General features: G+C 33.5%; 1 protein-coding gene across 1 annotated transcript in view; it reads left to right on the forward strand.

Moving 5' to 3' along the window:
* LOC127851714 (mitofusin-1-like) overlaps window positions 1-17,220 on the forward strand; it is a 56,001-nt gene that overhangs the window by 36,045 nt on the left and 2,736 nt on the right. The window contains exons 6-16 of the mRNA XM_052385568.1: window positions 842-960; window positions 2,486-2,594; window positions 3,236-3,473; window positions 3,898-4,226; window positions 4,394-4,515; window positions 7,424-7,538; window positions 13,135-13,248; window positions 14,207-14,309; window positions 16,068-16,315; window positions 16,700-16,860; window positions 16,974-17,108. Coding sequence (XP_052241528.1) covers window positions 842-960; window positions 2,486-2,594; window positions 3,236-3,473; window positions 3,898-4,226; window positions 4,394-4,515; window positions 7,424-7,538; window positions 13,135-13,248; window positions 14,207-14,309; window positions 16,068-16,315; window positions 16,700-16,860; window positions 16,974-17,108 — 1,793 coding nt within the window. The remainder of the gene's footprint in view (window positions 1-841; window positions 961-2,485; window positions 2,595-3,235; window positions 3,474-3,897; window positions 4,227-4,393; window positions 4,516-7,423; window positions 7,539-13,134; window positions 13,249-14,206; window positions 14,310-16,067; window positions 16,316-16,699; window positions 16,861-16,973; window positions 17,109-17,220) is intronic.

The raw sequence follows: 17,220 nt of genomic DNA on the forward strand, positions 1-17,220 counted from the left end.
TGCACCTTGGAGTTCTTTATTTAAAAAAGCATGGCCCGAGTTTTAACATTTTTACAAAGTATACTTCTTGCAGAAACAACATGCCTTGTCAAATATTTACATTCAAAATACAACTTTGAAGGGGAAGTTTTATATTACTTGTCCGCTCCTAACCTTTGACGTACACATTCTTAACAATCTTAAAATATAATTGTTCATACAGAGCGTAGCTTCTCTGTAACCTGACATTTAACATAAGTATTTCGGAACAAAGTTTTTACCTCTAAGATAGGTTTGCAAATTTTGTGTTTGAATGCCAAACAACAGCACTGGGTCAACGATTATTACAATTCTATGACATTATTGAGGTGGTGAGCATTTGAATAAACATTGTGGTTTAAAGAATCGCAATTGTCAATGAAATTTTTCGAGGTTAAGGGTCAACATACCTTTGGTTGTTTGCTGGTAATACAAACAGATAATGCACATGGAATAATTAAAATAACAAAATCCAAATGATAATCAGGATAAGCGACTCTTCATGATCAAGAATAAAATCGCTTTAATGTATACCAAGTGATCTATAACATGCAGACGTAATTGTGCCTTACCAGCTCTAAATCTTTTGCAAAGCTGTATGTGATTGTATTTATTCATAGTCATTTATCTAGCTTTTTTTTTAGCTTTTTGCATCATTGTGTGATACGTTTCCAGCAGAAAATAATAGATTTAACTACTAAATAATTATTTAGTTTACTTAGTAATTTGATTTCTTTGTTCATCGTTTTGAAATCTTATACGAATTTACGACAAACAAAGCCAATTTAAAAATGCTTATATGTAATTGATTGTTCAATTCCAGAGGGTTCTTCATATGGCACACGCACAATTGACTAATGTATCAGATTTAATGAACCTTAAGTTATACTTGCCAAGAAAAAAACACCGAATTCTTGCGAACGAGTTCGTGATTATAGACAGGTATAGTATTAACTTGTTATCATATTGTTACCAATGATATCATACATACAGATTCTCTCCCTCCCCTCCTCCCCTCCCCCATCTCTTTTTATATTTAGCTTTTACACTATTTACACGGCCGCTAATCACGGGCCAACCTCTTTTTTGAGATACATTAACAAATGCAACTCAGGCCAGGATGTTTTGAAAATGCATGGATAATTTTACAGGGTGATAAGGTTTGATATGTTTTGTTTTCAGCATATATCGCATTATTTTAATCAAAGCGCTGAAGGCACTGAATTTGTTCGCTCTAGTATAATCTTAGACGAAACTCAGTTTTCAAAATTATGTTATAGCTTTTTATATCGCAAGTTTGAAATGACCACAACCCATTCAAATTTATAAAGAGTGTGTCTTAAAGCACAGGTCGAGATGTGTGTTTTTTTCCAAATCATTCATACAGCCAATCAGTGTGCACAGGCTAATCTTATTTGACATGCATTAAGCCCTGTTTTCCCTGAAAGCAGCCAATATGTACAGATTTCATTGATTAACACTAGACTGACCAACGTTGTCTTACAACAAGCTGTTAAATACACTCTATGTAGTGTACCAGTGAGAACAGACGGATGAGGTGGTTAGAGCAAAAGTTTTAAGTATGTATCGTCTGCTAAATTTTACTGCATTTATCCACACAGGCAGTCATGGGTTACGGTTCCTTCGCAGCTAAGCCATACTGATTTGCAAAATTGCGTCTACATTATTTGTGAGCTACCTTCACAAATAAAAATCGGGCAATGTAGTCCGATTTAGAGAAGATCAATTCATCCAAAACTGTACAGAAACATTAGACTTCTCTTACTCCATGCACGTTATGTTACCAGCGTATTAAACAATGATTTAAATAAACATATGCGATCTCATGGCTGTCAACGACAGTCTACGATAGCAAGTCTACGAGCTGTGATTCCATAAAACAGCATAACAAAATGTTTACCAATTAATCAAGCTTACACTTAACCTCAGTGTAAGAATTCATAAATATACAGTAAAATGCAATTTGATGCTAATTAAGAGATAGAAAAAAGTGTACATGTTCTTTTAGTTTAAACCTATTTATTTTAGCTCGATTGCATCGAAAGCTTAAGGCTTATATAAACGCTCTCGAGTCCGTTTCCTGGGCCTAGAACCAGTACTTGGTGTCTTTGGGGAAGATCTAAAGAACGCTCCCACGGTGGGGATCGAACCCGTGACATCCCGGTCGCTAGGCGGACACCATATCCATTACACCACGGCGACATGTTCTTTTGTTGATGTAACATAAGTGTTTAAACATGACGAAATAAACGCTTAACATTACATATAATGGCACGCTTGAGCGAGTTTGAAACTGTTGTGAACGAAATTCCTGTACAAAGTATACAACAAATCTTTTATTGCGTTAGTAAGATGAATATTGAGAATACGGAACTTGTGTTCAGATATGTGTTGTGCGATTTTCTGTGTGTATCTGTTCGTGTTAAGCATCACATCTACATTGCAGCCCAGGTATTGATGTTGAAAAAGTACTGGATGAAGGTATATCCCAAACATGTGGTAACTCAGACGTGTTTATTTTTGTTGTCGGCGGTGAGAGCATTATATCCCTTACTGTGAGTTTATTCATCTTAATTTATCTATATTTGATAAAATAGAGTTGCTTGCACTCGTTAGAAATCCCTGAATTGTATGGACGATATGTTTGAACATTACAGAATGTTTAGCTCTTTGTGTATTTGTGTGCAATTATATGCGTTTTCGATTGGCACGGAAATATAATGGGTCGCAATTTCAAGCATAGCTTCAGTGACCACATTTATTAAATGTACAGCTTTTAATTTTTGGAATCAAGTTTTTTTTTTATATAAGCAAGCAGTAATATTTATTGTGTTGGCGTGCTAATGATTCAGATTGGGACAACATTTACAAAATCATTGATTTCCATTCCTTTTATCGTCAGTTGTCCATATTTCAAATTATGAAATTGTTATGTTTACAACGGGGATACTCCAAGGGGTTATGATCGCTTCATGGAATTGTTCCCTATCAAATATCATTGACTTTATGTCCTTACTTGCATCAATATATTGTCCGAAAATCTAATATTATAATGATCATGAAATGTAAACAAGAACATTATTAAACACGCATTCTATTTAAGAGATTTGAAAGAAACCTTAATTTAATTATATAATTAAATAAAAATCAACGAACTGAACATTTTAATTTTCCGTAAATTGGTCGTTTGTTTCAGGAAAAGGCATTCTTTGCACGCGTTGCCAAAACAATGTCAGTCCCTGATATTTTCATATTAATCAATCGATGGGATCTTTGTCAAATGAACGACTCGAAGGGGTTTGACATAACCAAATTAAGACAGCAACATGATCAGAAGTGCAAGGAAATTTTTAAGATGATGAATGTCGACGTTCCTAAAGATGACAGAGTGTTTTTTGTGTCCGCCAAGAGGTTTCTGGAATCAAGAATGAAAGGTACAGTCACACAATATATAATTATTCTAGTTCAATATTTAGTCCTCTATAAAGAAAAGGCGTAAATAACATCAAACAGGCTCTGGGTTTTGTTATTTCTGTAAAAGCACGCACAATTTTAATCGTGATAAACGTTACATATAAGTCAGCAAGACGAAATCAATGGTTGTGATTCGGAATTTAGTAAAAACTAATTTCTTCCAATAATTTAATTGTGGAAAAGTAGGGAGAGGCATGCTATTACGGGAGATTACTGCGTTTAAGTGAGACAAATTTGAACTGACTGATAATAATAATTATTATAAATAGTGTTGATATTACTGGTATTTTTATTATTAGTATTATAATTATGATTATTGCTATTATTATTATTGTTATTATAATTAAAATAATAAGAATGCTCATAAAAAGTTTTTATTTACAGATTGTGGACATCAAAATGAGCTCAATACTATAGACCATGGTGATAAGCGGGAGGGAAATGCATCCGTTGAAGATGATCAATCAAATGCAAGCGATGATTTCAACGAAATGGAGTTATATGTACACAATGAAGAGAAACACTTGAAAACAAACGATGATGTGGATAAGAGGGTGATAAAGAAACGCGATGAAGAAGATCAATTGCATGGAGTCGATGATGGAGACCAGCGGAGGCAAAATGCTAGCAACGAATTGTTTGCAGTCAAGGCTTTGGAACAGCCTGATAGCAATACCACAGATGAATTCGAAACATTTCAGAATAGATTGATGGTAAATACGCTATATAGTTTAATTTATGTATGCCGAAATACATATCTTTTCTGTAAACTGTTATGGTGACATGATTTGAGAATTAAGATATTTGCCTTAAAAAACCCATTTTAGATTTCGTTTCAAAGACTATATATTGAAGTATTTCAAACAAGAATCTGTTTCAGGATAGCGTATGCAAATATGCTGTGCGCACACAATTTAGTGGACATATATTAAGTGGGAGAGAAATTTGCGGATGTATGGAAAGAGCATGCAGAGACATGAAAAACCTGCTAACAGAAAAAAGGTAATTGTAGAATATAATACAAAATAAATATGGTCCACTTAAACCTAATGTGTTATTTCATACATTAAAACACTCAATTAAAAATTATTTACTAACACATTATTGTTAACTTTTTTTAACGCAATGCATACCATGTGAAAGTTTTAAGTACTGTTCCTGTTTGGTAGGTAGGATACAGATTCACGCGGTAAATAACGTTTAATGCAATCTTAGGTTAGCGCATCGACCTCCATCCATTCATATATGTGCCCTGAGTGCCGTTTCTTGTTGTGTGAGCAATCACAAAAAAACCGTGGCATCTAACGTTATGTCATAAATGTCTTTTCCACCTAATGTAAACTTTGTATTGCAATGCGCTGAAAAAGTGAGAGAAGATACCCGCTACTGAATCACAGAAATGAATCTATCAACACGCTTAGCAAGACCGAAAATATGTCGTTATCAGAACTATACGCCCAAACCTGTGACAAACTAACAAAGTGCTCTAAATACTTAAACAATAAAACAGACATAACTCTGAAATTGTAAAACAGTTTTAGATCTATCGCTTGAAACGGGCAAAACCAAAACAAAGCAGTGGATTTGCCGGTTTTAGGAAGTCACATAACATATACATATTTACAAAAAAAAAAAAATATATAACGGTTTATAAAAATCAACCTCAAAGCATCACAATAAAAATCTAACGGCATTGAAAGCCTGAGTTTAAAGGAACACTTGGATAGATTAGCGCGAAAATCTTACGACAATCACACTTTTTAAACGAACGAAAAAGGAATCATAGAAGAAACTTTAAAATATTGAATAAAATACATATCCACATGTGTTCAACAAAACAGACTTTCTTAAGTGCTTCTGTAAAAAGCAATGCTGCAGAGATAGAGTTGGTAACTATATATATCGAAACGTATTGTTTCGTCCCTTAGCTATACAAAAAGCAAGCAAAGTGTGGTACATATAAAATGAATATGAATATACAATTATAATGAATGGGCTTCCCCAACGCGTATGTTCGCGGATATTGTCGATAAGTCGTTCGTTAGTGTCCAGTTCTGTTTATATCTTTGTTTTAGCAAAGAATATTGTAAAATAAATATTATCGCGGAATAAACAATTCAATTAACCAATCACATACATGTTCGGATTAAGGAAATAATACTTATTGTACATGTAACGTTACTCACAGTTTAATTGTAAAGGAAAAACGATCAAAACCATATAATTAATACATATTCAGGTACATTCATTGTTCATATTACCATATGTAAAAAATACGTAGTTTGCGTTTATATTACAATGGCTGCGTCGTTTATAAAGTCGGGTAAATGAGTGCTTAAGAAGGATCATCAATGTATTTGAGTTGTGATCTCTACATAATTAAAACATGCTGATATAGCATCGGGTTCACAGTAATTTTGAATGCGAAAGTTCCGCCACTTGGCCTCCGCCATATCCGTTAAAGTAAAGATGCATTATGTGTACAGTTTTCAGCATTATTTTGTATATAACATTGCAGTTTTTTTACGCCACACAGAAATTAAAGCATTCAAAACTGACAACAATGTATGTATCAATCAACGTAGAGGAAGCATAGTATTGCATAGTTCAGTATTGACCTAGTTCAACATTTAACACATGTCTAACATCCATGGTTAATAAGAAACTGGGTCCTTTTCAGAGTCTGAAATAATGTTTACTTTAAAATCAGAATGCTAGCAAAATGTCCATGCGTAAATGAGACAAAGATAGCTATTATTAATTAAGAGAATGGGATCGTTTGTAGCTGTGTGTCCTTATCTATGTTATTTAGAATAAGTATTGTCAACAAGTATTTGTCAGTTTACGATATTAAAGATAATACAACACTTCTACAATATATAACTAAGAAGTCTACTTGGCGGATGAAATATTAATCACCTTGTGTTATGTGTTACGACAACCTCCAACATATGTATACATAAACAACGTTTGTTTTATTAACAGACCACTGCTTTAAACGATTTTTTAATAATTCCTCAAAACATGCTATTGATTTACACAGTATACTTGTATGTGCAGTTGGTTACTATCAATTAAAGCATACAGTGCTTCGTTTGGCTTCTTGGTAGTAAACATTGCTGCCCCATGATCGTGTTATTATCATTTTAGAAACAGTTATTTTCTCAACAAAACGGCCTGTATTTAGTATACTGATTATTGGTATAAATGTCTTAAAGGATGTATGAGTCTACACTGCATTTAAAGAAATACAAGTTTTTAATAAAATATGTTTTATAATGAAAAGTGCGTTATATTGTATGATATAATTTAACTTATAAAATGTATTTTTATTAATTAATCAAATAGGGGAGATTCAATTGCAAGTGACGCTTTTTGCTGTTTCCAAACTTACTGGAAATGAACATAAGTATCTCCCTTGGTCAATATAAAATACACAGTTTGCAATCTTTGCTACTTATTGAATCAAACAACTTTCAAAGTTTATTGTATTGCAGTCTTGTAGAAATTTATAATACTTACAATTGAGAACAATACGATGCTCTTTTAACGGAGCAAATCGCTTTTTTAGTGAAATATTCTTGGATTTATCAACCAAATTAAAACTAAAAAGTATGTGATTCCAATGAAGTTGTAAAGTTTTTGTTGGAAATCAAAACAATAAAATACATTTACTCGGAAAATATCGGCTCTGGAACAACCAGATGAGATCAAAGGATTCACTCGACGTCACAAACGCCAATTCGCGTAGGGAAATAAACAAAATGTGGAGTTTCTTGAAATTTAAGGGCATTTAGATGTTAGTCGTGCCATTTTTACAAGAATTCGGGATTTTTGCTATACTATGCCTCATTCAGCCATGTTGTAAACATCTGATATTCATAAATTAAGTTCTGTTTATCTTCAACAGGGATTTTTATGCTAAGCTTAAAGAAACCACTGATGGCAAGATTGGTGTTCTCGACGACGCCAGAAAGCAATTAACTGACACATTGTCTCAACAGGCTGGTATACTTAAGAAAAAGGTATGTTTCGTTCAGTTATAGTGTACAATATATAAATCAAAGCTGCTGTCAACTTGTCGATAACAGACGGACTTAAACGTTTACTGTGAAAAGCCTATGTGAATTGTGTCGCTTTTAGAATAGTACAGATCAAGCTGTTTTTAATGTTAGTTTTTTTTGTGTATTCTGTTTTAGAAGGGTGATGTAGTCGTTTCTTTATGATATTCATATATACGTGTGTTTAGTTTGCTTCCTGCTGCGCTCTTTGAGTATTGTGCTTGCCATTTTTTCTTTTTTTAAACCTAAAAACAAACAAAGAATGTTATATGATAACTTATTGCAAGAAAATGATATGTCTTTAAATGTTATACTATTTTTGCTTTTGTTGTTAGGGACTAATTTAAGCCTTGGTCACTTTTAATTAATTACTGTTTTGACGGATTTTTGAGCGTGCGAGTGCAATATAATAAAAGTATGTTTATGTTGAAGGCATTTATCATATTTGACGTATGAAGATTATTGCAAAATGTTTGCAAATTTAAATTCCAGTTCCATCAACGAATTTTTTTAAACGCTTGTGTATGCCACATGATAACGTATAGTGTGTGTTTGTTATCATAAAACACTGATATGTTCAACGTAAATACGAGAAACCAAACAAACCACTTCCAACTTAAGCAAATTATGGTGACCTCACAGTCAGCCTGCAACGGTTAACAGATATAAGTTTATTTCTTTTGTCTGTTTTACGCTATCTAAATTATTGGTCAGGCTTTCCAATGGGAACTTTGCTACAGTACAGTTCTTAGTCAGTATTCATTTTCCGCAGTGTCACCGCGAACGCGTTTTTGTTAGGAATCGCCGCGGACGTCGGAGTTACACTGGTCCGCGATGATCGTCGTGTCAGGCCACCGCGGACGTAATTTCCTTCGGCAAAAAATCACAGCAGGCATTCGTCAACCGTGGTCCGCGCTGACAATCCGCGGCGTTACACCGTGACCTTAAATATTTAATCTCAAAGTAGATTTTAAATACATTGCATACAAAGATGTATTTATCTTTCGAGTACATAGATATCATAGCGCATTTTATTATTATTATTATTATTATTATCATATTTAATAATAATAATAATATTATTAGTATTATTAGCTCGGCTTTTTCGGAGAAAACCCGAGGTATTGTCATAGCCAACTCGTCGTCTGACGTCCGCCGTCCGCTGTCCGTGTCGTGTTAAAACCTTAACATTTTGTTAAGGTTTTGAACATTGGCTCTAAAATCAAAGTGCTTCAACTTACAGCTTTGAAACTTCATATGTAGCTACACCTTGATGAGTTCTACACGCCACAATCATTTTTGGGTCACTAGGTCAAAGGTCAAGGTCACTGTGACCTCTAAAAAAAATATTCTGACAAGCTTTTATTTATTCAAAACTGCACCCGCAACCAAGCGTGACACCCGTTATGCGGTGCTCTTGTTATTATTTTATTATACATGTTACACACATTCAAATTTAAGTTCTGAAGTGTTAAGCCATCCCAGCATGGCGATCTTTATCGTGAAATATTTGCGTAACCACGCCGGACTAGCAGATTAAATGAAACATATTAATTTGCCCGTTTTATTGCATTAATGAGAGACTGACCATGTTGGTATTTGTAAGAAATAACGATTAGTTTAGATAGGATTATCTTTGCCTTTGTCGCACTAATTACCTGAACTAGTTATGTTTTAACCATTTACTTCTAAATATTTCATTTTCAGAAGGTTCGTGTTCCGTATATTAGCATAATTATATATTATTATATTTTGGGTTCTCATCAAAATGTCAAATTTATTTAAGTTTGGCCATCTTGGAAGATATGGTTTTCAAAAGATTAGTCTTATATCTCTGTAAATGGGACATGCTAGCAAAAAAGTGCTCGTTTTCTATAACATTAAGATTGCAAAATTTACATTTTCTGTTGTCTCTTGAAATATTACTATATCGTCCTCTTTCTGTTTTTAATCTATGAGATGATACTCGAAATTTTGTGAGAGCTGTTTTATGTTTTGGAATTTTAATAATATCTAGATATGTATGGTTGTAAACCCCAATTTTGTCTTTAAAGAGGTAGTATGAGATTTATCTTGATGAATAATTTATTTCGCTATACCCGTGCGGTTTATAATTTGCTACAGAAGAGGGCAATGCTCTCATAGCATTTAGCATGATGTATACAAACACAATATAATTTTTCACCAGAATTTAATACTTTATTAACAATGCTATTGAGACTTTATTGGTAATACTACTGAGAATGAGGATGCAGTCAATTGTACATTTTCCTTTCTTGTAACCAAATTGAAAATTTGACACTTTTGTTATCGTCGCACCATTTAATGAACTTATAATAAAACTTTAGAGTATATTGTTTAGGTTATTCCCCGGTAATTATTGGCACGAATATATAAATATAAATATATATATATATATATATATATATATATATATATATATATATATATATATATATATATATATATATATATATATATATATATATATATATATATTTATATATATATATATATATTTATATATAATAAAAGTAAAAACACGTGTCTGGGATTTTAAATATATATTGATTTAGCCAACGCGTTTCGCATAGCTCATCAGGGCATAATACAATATATATATATATAGGATCTGTAAGTTCATGCTTTATTTTATTTTTCTTATTTCATGGTGTTCAGCCTACATATGGGCATCTGTTTTTGCTTATCAGGTGATAAATTAGCGCGTGGCAATGTGTGTCGCTAAGATAACACATTGTCCAGATGGTAACTAATACGATAGTACACCCTCCACCACAGCACGGACTCTAGATGACCATCAATATACGCTCCGTGACCACAGGTGGTAAATGGTATCAGGATCATGAAACGTAAAAGCATGCTTTATTAAAGTGTTTTCAAGTGTGTAAAATAAGCTAGAATAAGATGGAATTTGGGCGCATTTTCGTAGTGGTATTAACAATGTTAGTAAAGGTATTTTATAATTCGTCTTTATGAGTTACTTATTTAATAGGAAATTTCGCACATGTTATCAATAGTAGGTCACAGTTTGCAACTTCGATGATACGCGTGTCACAGTACATGTAATTAAATAAGTCGTAGTTTGCTGATCCAAGCCGAAATCGGTCACAATTTGCAACTTCGATGGTACGCGTGTCACAGTACATGTAATAACAATTAACATTATTGCGGAAAGTACAAACCGATAACGCTCACACAGCCTGAAATAAGCGTGAATAATTCTACTGTTGTAATGGTCATACAGGTGTTTAAAATTGATTGATTGGTTAAAAGATTATGTGTTAATGTGTAAGGTTCTCGAGATTGCGTAAAACGTTACGCACACGAAGATTATTCTACACGAGTTATCTTTTGTATTTGAGGGTATTTAATTGTGTATTAAAATATATTCCCTCGTGTTTATTATTTATCACAGAAATAGGAACATTTAATTACGATTATATTCGGGAATATACGTCACCTTATGATACATACTTTTAAGTTTTTCTTCATCGTTATTGGGATTCAGAACAAAACAATTTTATATCATTGAGAATTTTATGGTTAATGGAATTTATTTATTCACCACGAACACTACGCAGGTATACATTTATGTTTTATCTTTTCATAATGAACCGTTTCTCGAATGAATTTTTTTTATAAAAAACTCAACCGCGATCCGCGATAAGTCCACGGCGTTCCGCGGTGAATTCCCACTGTGATAGTGTCCGCGGCGTTTTTGTGAGAACGGGAGAAACCGCCGAGAATACAACGCGAACAAGAAACAATATCGCCGTGATTGTCCGCCCGCGGGCGTGTTTGTCGGCGGTGGCAGCGCGGAATTTGAATAACCCGCGTGAGCTGTACAGTATATGAAAACATATGTGGCGTGTAACAAGGTTTGCTTTCGGTTATTATAACAGGTACGCATTAACCTGTTCGAAGCAATACTTTAATTAAATACAGACGTATAATATACTTATATATGTTATATTTAAAGTATTTAAAATGCACGATCAACATATTCAAGTACAATTGATCACTTCAGTGCTTTTGCTAGTACGTTACATTTCATTAGAAATAAAGTAACACCACGAAACGCGTGCATAAACATCAGAACATTTGAAGAAATATTTGCTTTTAAAGTATTTTTACCCCCCCCCCCCCCCCCCCGCGCTACGAAGAACATGTGTTTTACTTGAATCAGCATTCACGTCTCTGTGCTTTGATAAAACTTTTCCCACAAAGTTTCCAATAACGTTAAACGTACAACTCTTGAACTTGTATTTAAAAGTTCATTACAATATGATTTTTTACGTGTAATTTATATTTATCAGTCGTACTTTTACAATTACAAAAGTCATTTCCCTGTGTTGGTACTTTTTGGAATGATAATTAGCACATGCAATTTTTGTTATCCCGCTGTACATTTTTTAAGGTATGGTTCCTTTGTTACACCGAAAGGACATGACATTTAATTTCACACTCTAGGGAATTGCTTATATCTATACAATCTACAATATTCAGCATTTTATTCTGTTTATTCAGTCGTCGCAAAGCGATATTATGTATTCACTACGTCAGTCAGACATTCCGTCAGTATGTGTTCGCTCAATTTCTCCTTAACCAATGAAGGGATTTTCTTGAAACGTACCTCAAATACATATGGCAAGAGGACAATATGCAGGAGGAATCAGTAATAACTGCCGGCTCAATGTCAAGGTCGTTCTTCAATGTCAATTGTTTCGTTCTTGCCTTATGTCGCTTTTATCCTTTAAACATGTTTTATAATTCTTGGCTTAACTATTCAGGCCAATAAGACGATGTGCAAAAGACGTAAGTCTGCAGGCGGCTCAGAATCAAAGTCATTTTAAGATAAATAATAAGCTTCATTGTTTATACCTGCTACATATCTCCTTCACGTTTGGAAAGATGTGCAAGGATATCGAGACGATGTACATGAAGCATAAGTCAATTATATGGGCGCAAGTTCAATCGGGTACCAAAAGGTCATAGGTTTTGATATCCATTTTTCGCCCGCTCCATATCCATGAAACGTTCAAATCATTTAGGCGATGTTTAGCGGGCATGCGTACGTTTCAGGTCAAGGGCAATCTTTAAGACTAAACAGTTCGACACCATTTGTGTTTCCGGTTAATATATCCTACACCCCTTGAATAATTTTCATGCTACACATTTAGGTTTTTGAGATACTGTGCTGGAGTCATGCGTAAGTCAGTATTGCGTATTTAAAGTCAAAAGCACATTTCAATGTAAATATATTGAGCCTGTCTGTGTTGGGTTCATATTTCCTTATACCATTGAATGTTTTCCGTCAAAAATACCACATGCATTAGGGTATTGGGACGAGGTGCAGAATGTATGAGTGAATCGCGCTTGCTTTAAGTCAAATTTACCACTCCAAATTTAAATAGAGCTTATTATCGTACAGAATTATTTTAAATTGTATTTTGTGTTGTTCTGTTTCTACATTTGTTACGCAATCTGCAATGCGCGATATTTGTCAATAACGGTGCAGGCGCTGTTTTTGTATTAACAGCTACAAGCACTTGTAACAGAAAAAATGAAAACTATACAGATGGAACAACTGTTAGACAAAATTGAATCCGACAATGAATATTTCGACAAGGATAAACCAGATGAGTACAAAAAGGTGCGTATTTAGTAGTATAGATCTTCACGTTAATTAAGACCATACAGACGACAAAGGCAACTCGTCGATATGGAAGCACATATTGGAACATTGAGGCCATTGAGTTTTTAAATTCAGCAAATTACCTGTTTTGTTTTGTTGGTTGTATTGCATATTGATTCCATTGTTTTAATCTTAGTACGGAGCTTCCATTTTTTACTCGTAATTACATAAAGTTATGTTTTGTTATTAAGCGTGGATTTGTTTTCACTTTCTTAGAATATTAAAGTCAAACGTTTATCCTGCAATTAAACCTAATATAGCTTTAAAGAAAAAAATAAACCGTTGTATGTGTCCGTAATGTCAGACATATCAGTCAAGTATTGACACCAATAATTGGGGGACACATCGACACTAGTGCTATACATATTTAATCAAAGATCTTATCTTTAAATGTCAATTAAATATTTGTTTTACACGCATGTCTCGTTTAATAAGCGCGCATTTATATATTTTTATTTTAAGTATTGTAAAATTATTGTATTTGCAGAACGGGAAAAAAGAAAATAACTGTACTTTTATTGGAGTGCGCTATGTTTTTTACACACGAGTTTGTTTTATAAAACGCTTAATAGAAAATTATGGTCGCATTTGGTGTTCAAAATATCCACTAATTTTATAAGCGCTAATACTTAACCAAAAGTAAACGTTATTGGGATTCTATATACTCTGAATTAGATGTAATTTCTTCAGGTTCAATTTGATTTATTGATTTTACGGCGCTTAGATTTGTTTTATTAAAGTCTCATATGCTTACATAAACAATATCATAACATGAATTGTTACCGAGTCTTAACAACTGCAGCCGTTTATTGTTTAATGAGCAAATTATCTAACATTTAATATACAAACGACAATTTTAATATTTCGTTAAAATCGCTCAGTTTCATTATTGCTTGTATTTGATTTGCATTTTCAGACATTAAACAAACGCATGAAATCAAATTTGCTAAAACTAGCACCAAATTGTTGTCGGCAGGGCATAATAAAATCTCTCGATTCTACAATAAAAACTTTAAAAGGTACGTTTATTTGTTTTGTTATTTGGTACATGTTTGTGTTTGAAATCTCTGGTATTATATGAAATACTATCGTAGAATTCATTTAACAACACGTTCAATCTATGATCGATCCTTGATTTGTATACATCAATTAGTATCGCAAATAGCTTTGCTTACTCTCTCTCCTTAACTGGCCGACACTGTTTCAAATGCTGTTGGATGAATCCATTATTTTCTAACGGTCTACATGGTTATTTACCCAACTACGCGAATGTAATGGGCCATTGCCCTCATGCACCTGCAAGGTTTTATGACCTTAATCCGGTTGTAAGCATCCATTATCGAAGTGTCACGACATAAGCGAAATCAGGGCCGAAATCTGTAGAATATAGAGGTCAAAATATACTGTCCGAAAATAAAGAGACATTAACTGTGGACGAAAGCCCATAAGTCCGAAAATTGATAGTCAAGACAAATATTTATTTTGAGTGTGCGAAAACTTAGAGTTATTACGGTAGTTCGGTCATTTGTTCATAATAGTTTTTCGGCTCTCAAGTAATTATGTTACATGTCTGTTATGCATTCATGATCTTCGTTTCTATTTGATATAATTAATATTGCTATTCTTTACATTTTCTATTAATTTTTAGCTCGGCTGTTTTCGTAGAAAACCCGAGGTATTGTCATAGCCAGCTCGTCGTGTCGTGTTGTGTCCGTCGTCGTGTCCGTCGTCGTGTCGTCCGCGTCGTGCTAAAACCTTAACATTTTGTCAACGTTTCGAACAATGGCTCTAAAATCAAAGTGCTTCAACCTACAACTTTGAAACTTCATATGTAGCTGCACCTTGATATGTTCTACATGCCACACCCATTTTTGGGTCATTAGGTCAAAGGTTAAGGCCACTGTGACCTCTAAAAATTCTGACAAGCTTTCATTTATTCAAAACTGCACCCGCAGCCGAGCGTGGCATACGTTATGCGTTGCTCTTGTTATATTGGCATTTCCGTTTGTTGCAAAATGTATTTGTCAATTGCATTTACGACTTTACTTCAACTGAGTGTGTCAAAAACATCAATAGCTTAAACGAATCGTGAAAAAAAGACGCGGAAAGCAGTCTTTGAAAGATGCACAATTTAAAAAGAAGAAAGAAAAACAATAAACACTAAACAGCAAAATTACGATGTTGACACTGACATCTGCTTTTATATCAGTAATCATCGTTTGAAATGGATAAAATAATGGAGCGTGTAAAACGGGTTATGGTTCTATAATGCAAATGTTTCTGTTGTGTAAATATGTGCATTGCATATACATGGCTTAATACGCATACGGCAGTGTAAGTGTCATGAAGATCTTAAGGTCTGAGTGTTAGCCTTTTGACCTGAATGACCCCGGTTAAATCCATTTGGGGCTTTCATTTAAAGAATAATAGTAATATTTCAATACACGGAAGGTTGACGCATTTAAATATATGTTTCAAAAATTCAAAACAACAACAACCGTGAACAAGTTCGTTTAACGTATAGACCACAGCTTAAATACGTTTTATGTTAAAATTGTTTTGTATACGTTTTACCTGTATTGTACAGAACTTGATCAATTTCCTTAAATAAGTGAATAGCGGGTGCAATAAAAATCACTTCTATTATTGTTTAGGTTATCCCTATGTATTTGTTCAAATTGCCCTATTGAGTGCTTTAAAAAAGAAAAGAATGAAAGCGGATTATAAATATAGATTCGATTTCATTAAACGCACACGTGTATTTGGTTTGGTTACAGGAAAGATGGCAGAGGTCGAGAGAGTTTGGGCAATCGAACTATCTCTCAGTAGCGAGAGAATTGCGAGCAACACATTTGGCTTAGATGCGACTGATGTGTTCGAAAACATTTTAGCTGAGTTTACGGAAAATCTAGGATTCAAATTTAACGCCTGGATTTGCGCGGCTGTAATGATTCCACTTGCCTTAGGTCCTGCAGGCGTCGCTTATTTAGCCGCAGCCACCACAGGAGCAGTTGCAATGACAGCGGTAATATATTTTGATTCGTAAACAAGCAACATAATTCTAACATGATAAATGGACGATCAAATAATTAATAAATTAAATTTATCCATATCACATGATTATAATTTATAGAAATGACATACAATTTATTGTGAGGTTTTTATTTATTTTAGAAAGTTTCTGTGTTTAGATACATGTTCTTTGTTGTAACATAGTTAGGCAAATAATTCGTAAGGTTAAAGTACTGCAAAATCACACAGAAATGTGTTTGGTCGTTTTAAAATGTTTGAAATAAATATGTCATTTTATGTATTCGTGTATTATGTTTTAAGTATTTTCACCGCTTTATTGCATACATTAGAAGCCCATTATATGGATTTGCCAATTAAAAAAAAATATATTTGAAAGTTTGGAGGTGGAGTGGTGGGATTAACAGCGTCATATGGCGGACAGAAAGCGATGTGGGACAAAAAAAAGGACATTGAACAAAAATTCATCGAGTATGCCGAACCAAAACTGGAGAGCTTAAAAAAACAACTGGCAGAGTCGCTGATTGAAAATATTGAAACGTATGTTTATTATTTATCAATCTATGCTGGTTAAAGACTATAACGTTATAATTTTTATTTAACATGTACATGTTTACACTTAACCCATTGTTTTATATTATTTTCCTTTGAAGAAAATTGCGAAGAAAAATTGATGTTTTTAAAGAAAAGTTGGAAAAAGAAAAAACGCCATTGAATGAAACGGTCAGATACCAAAAAGAACGGATTAAATGCTTGGAAGAGCTAGAAAAGAAAGTTAATGCTATAAGGTTTGTATATTGTCTGAGATATTATACCATTCGATGAGTTTCAAGAACGACTGAAATACTTTGATTAATTTATAATAATAATAACACATATTATAATCTCTCTCTCTCTCTC

The sequence above is a fragment of the Dreissena polymorpha genome, chromosome 11, assembly GCF_020536995.1.
Source record: "Dreissena polymorpha isolate Duluth1 chromosome 11, UMN_Dpol_1.0, whole genome shotgun sequence".
In the NCBI taxonomy this organism is placed as follows: Eukaryota; Metazoa; Mollusca; class Bivalvia; order Myida; family Dreissenidae; genus Dreissena; species Dreissena polymorpha.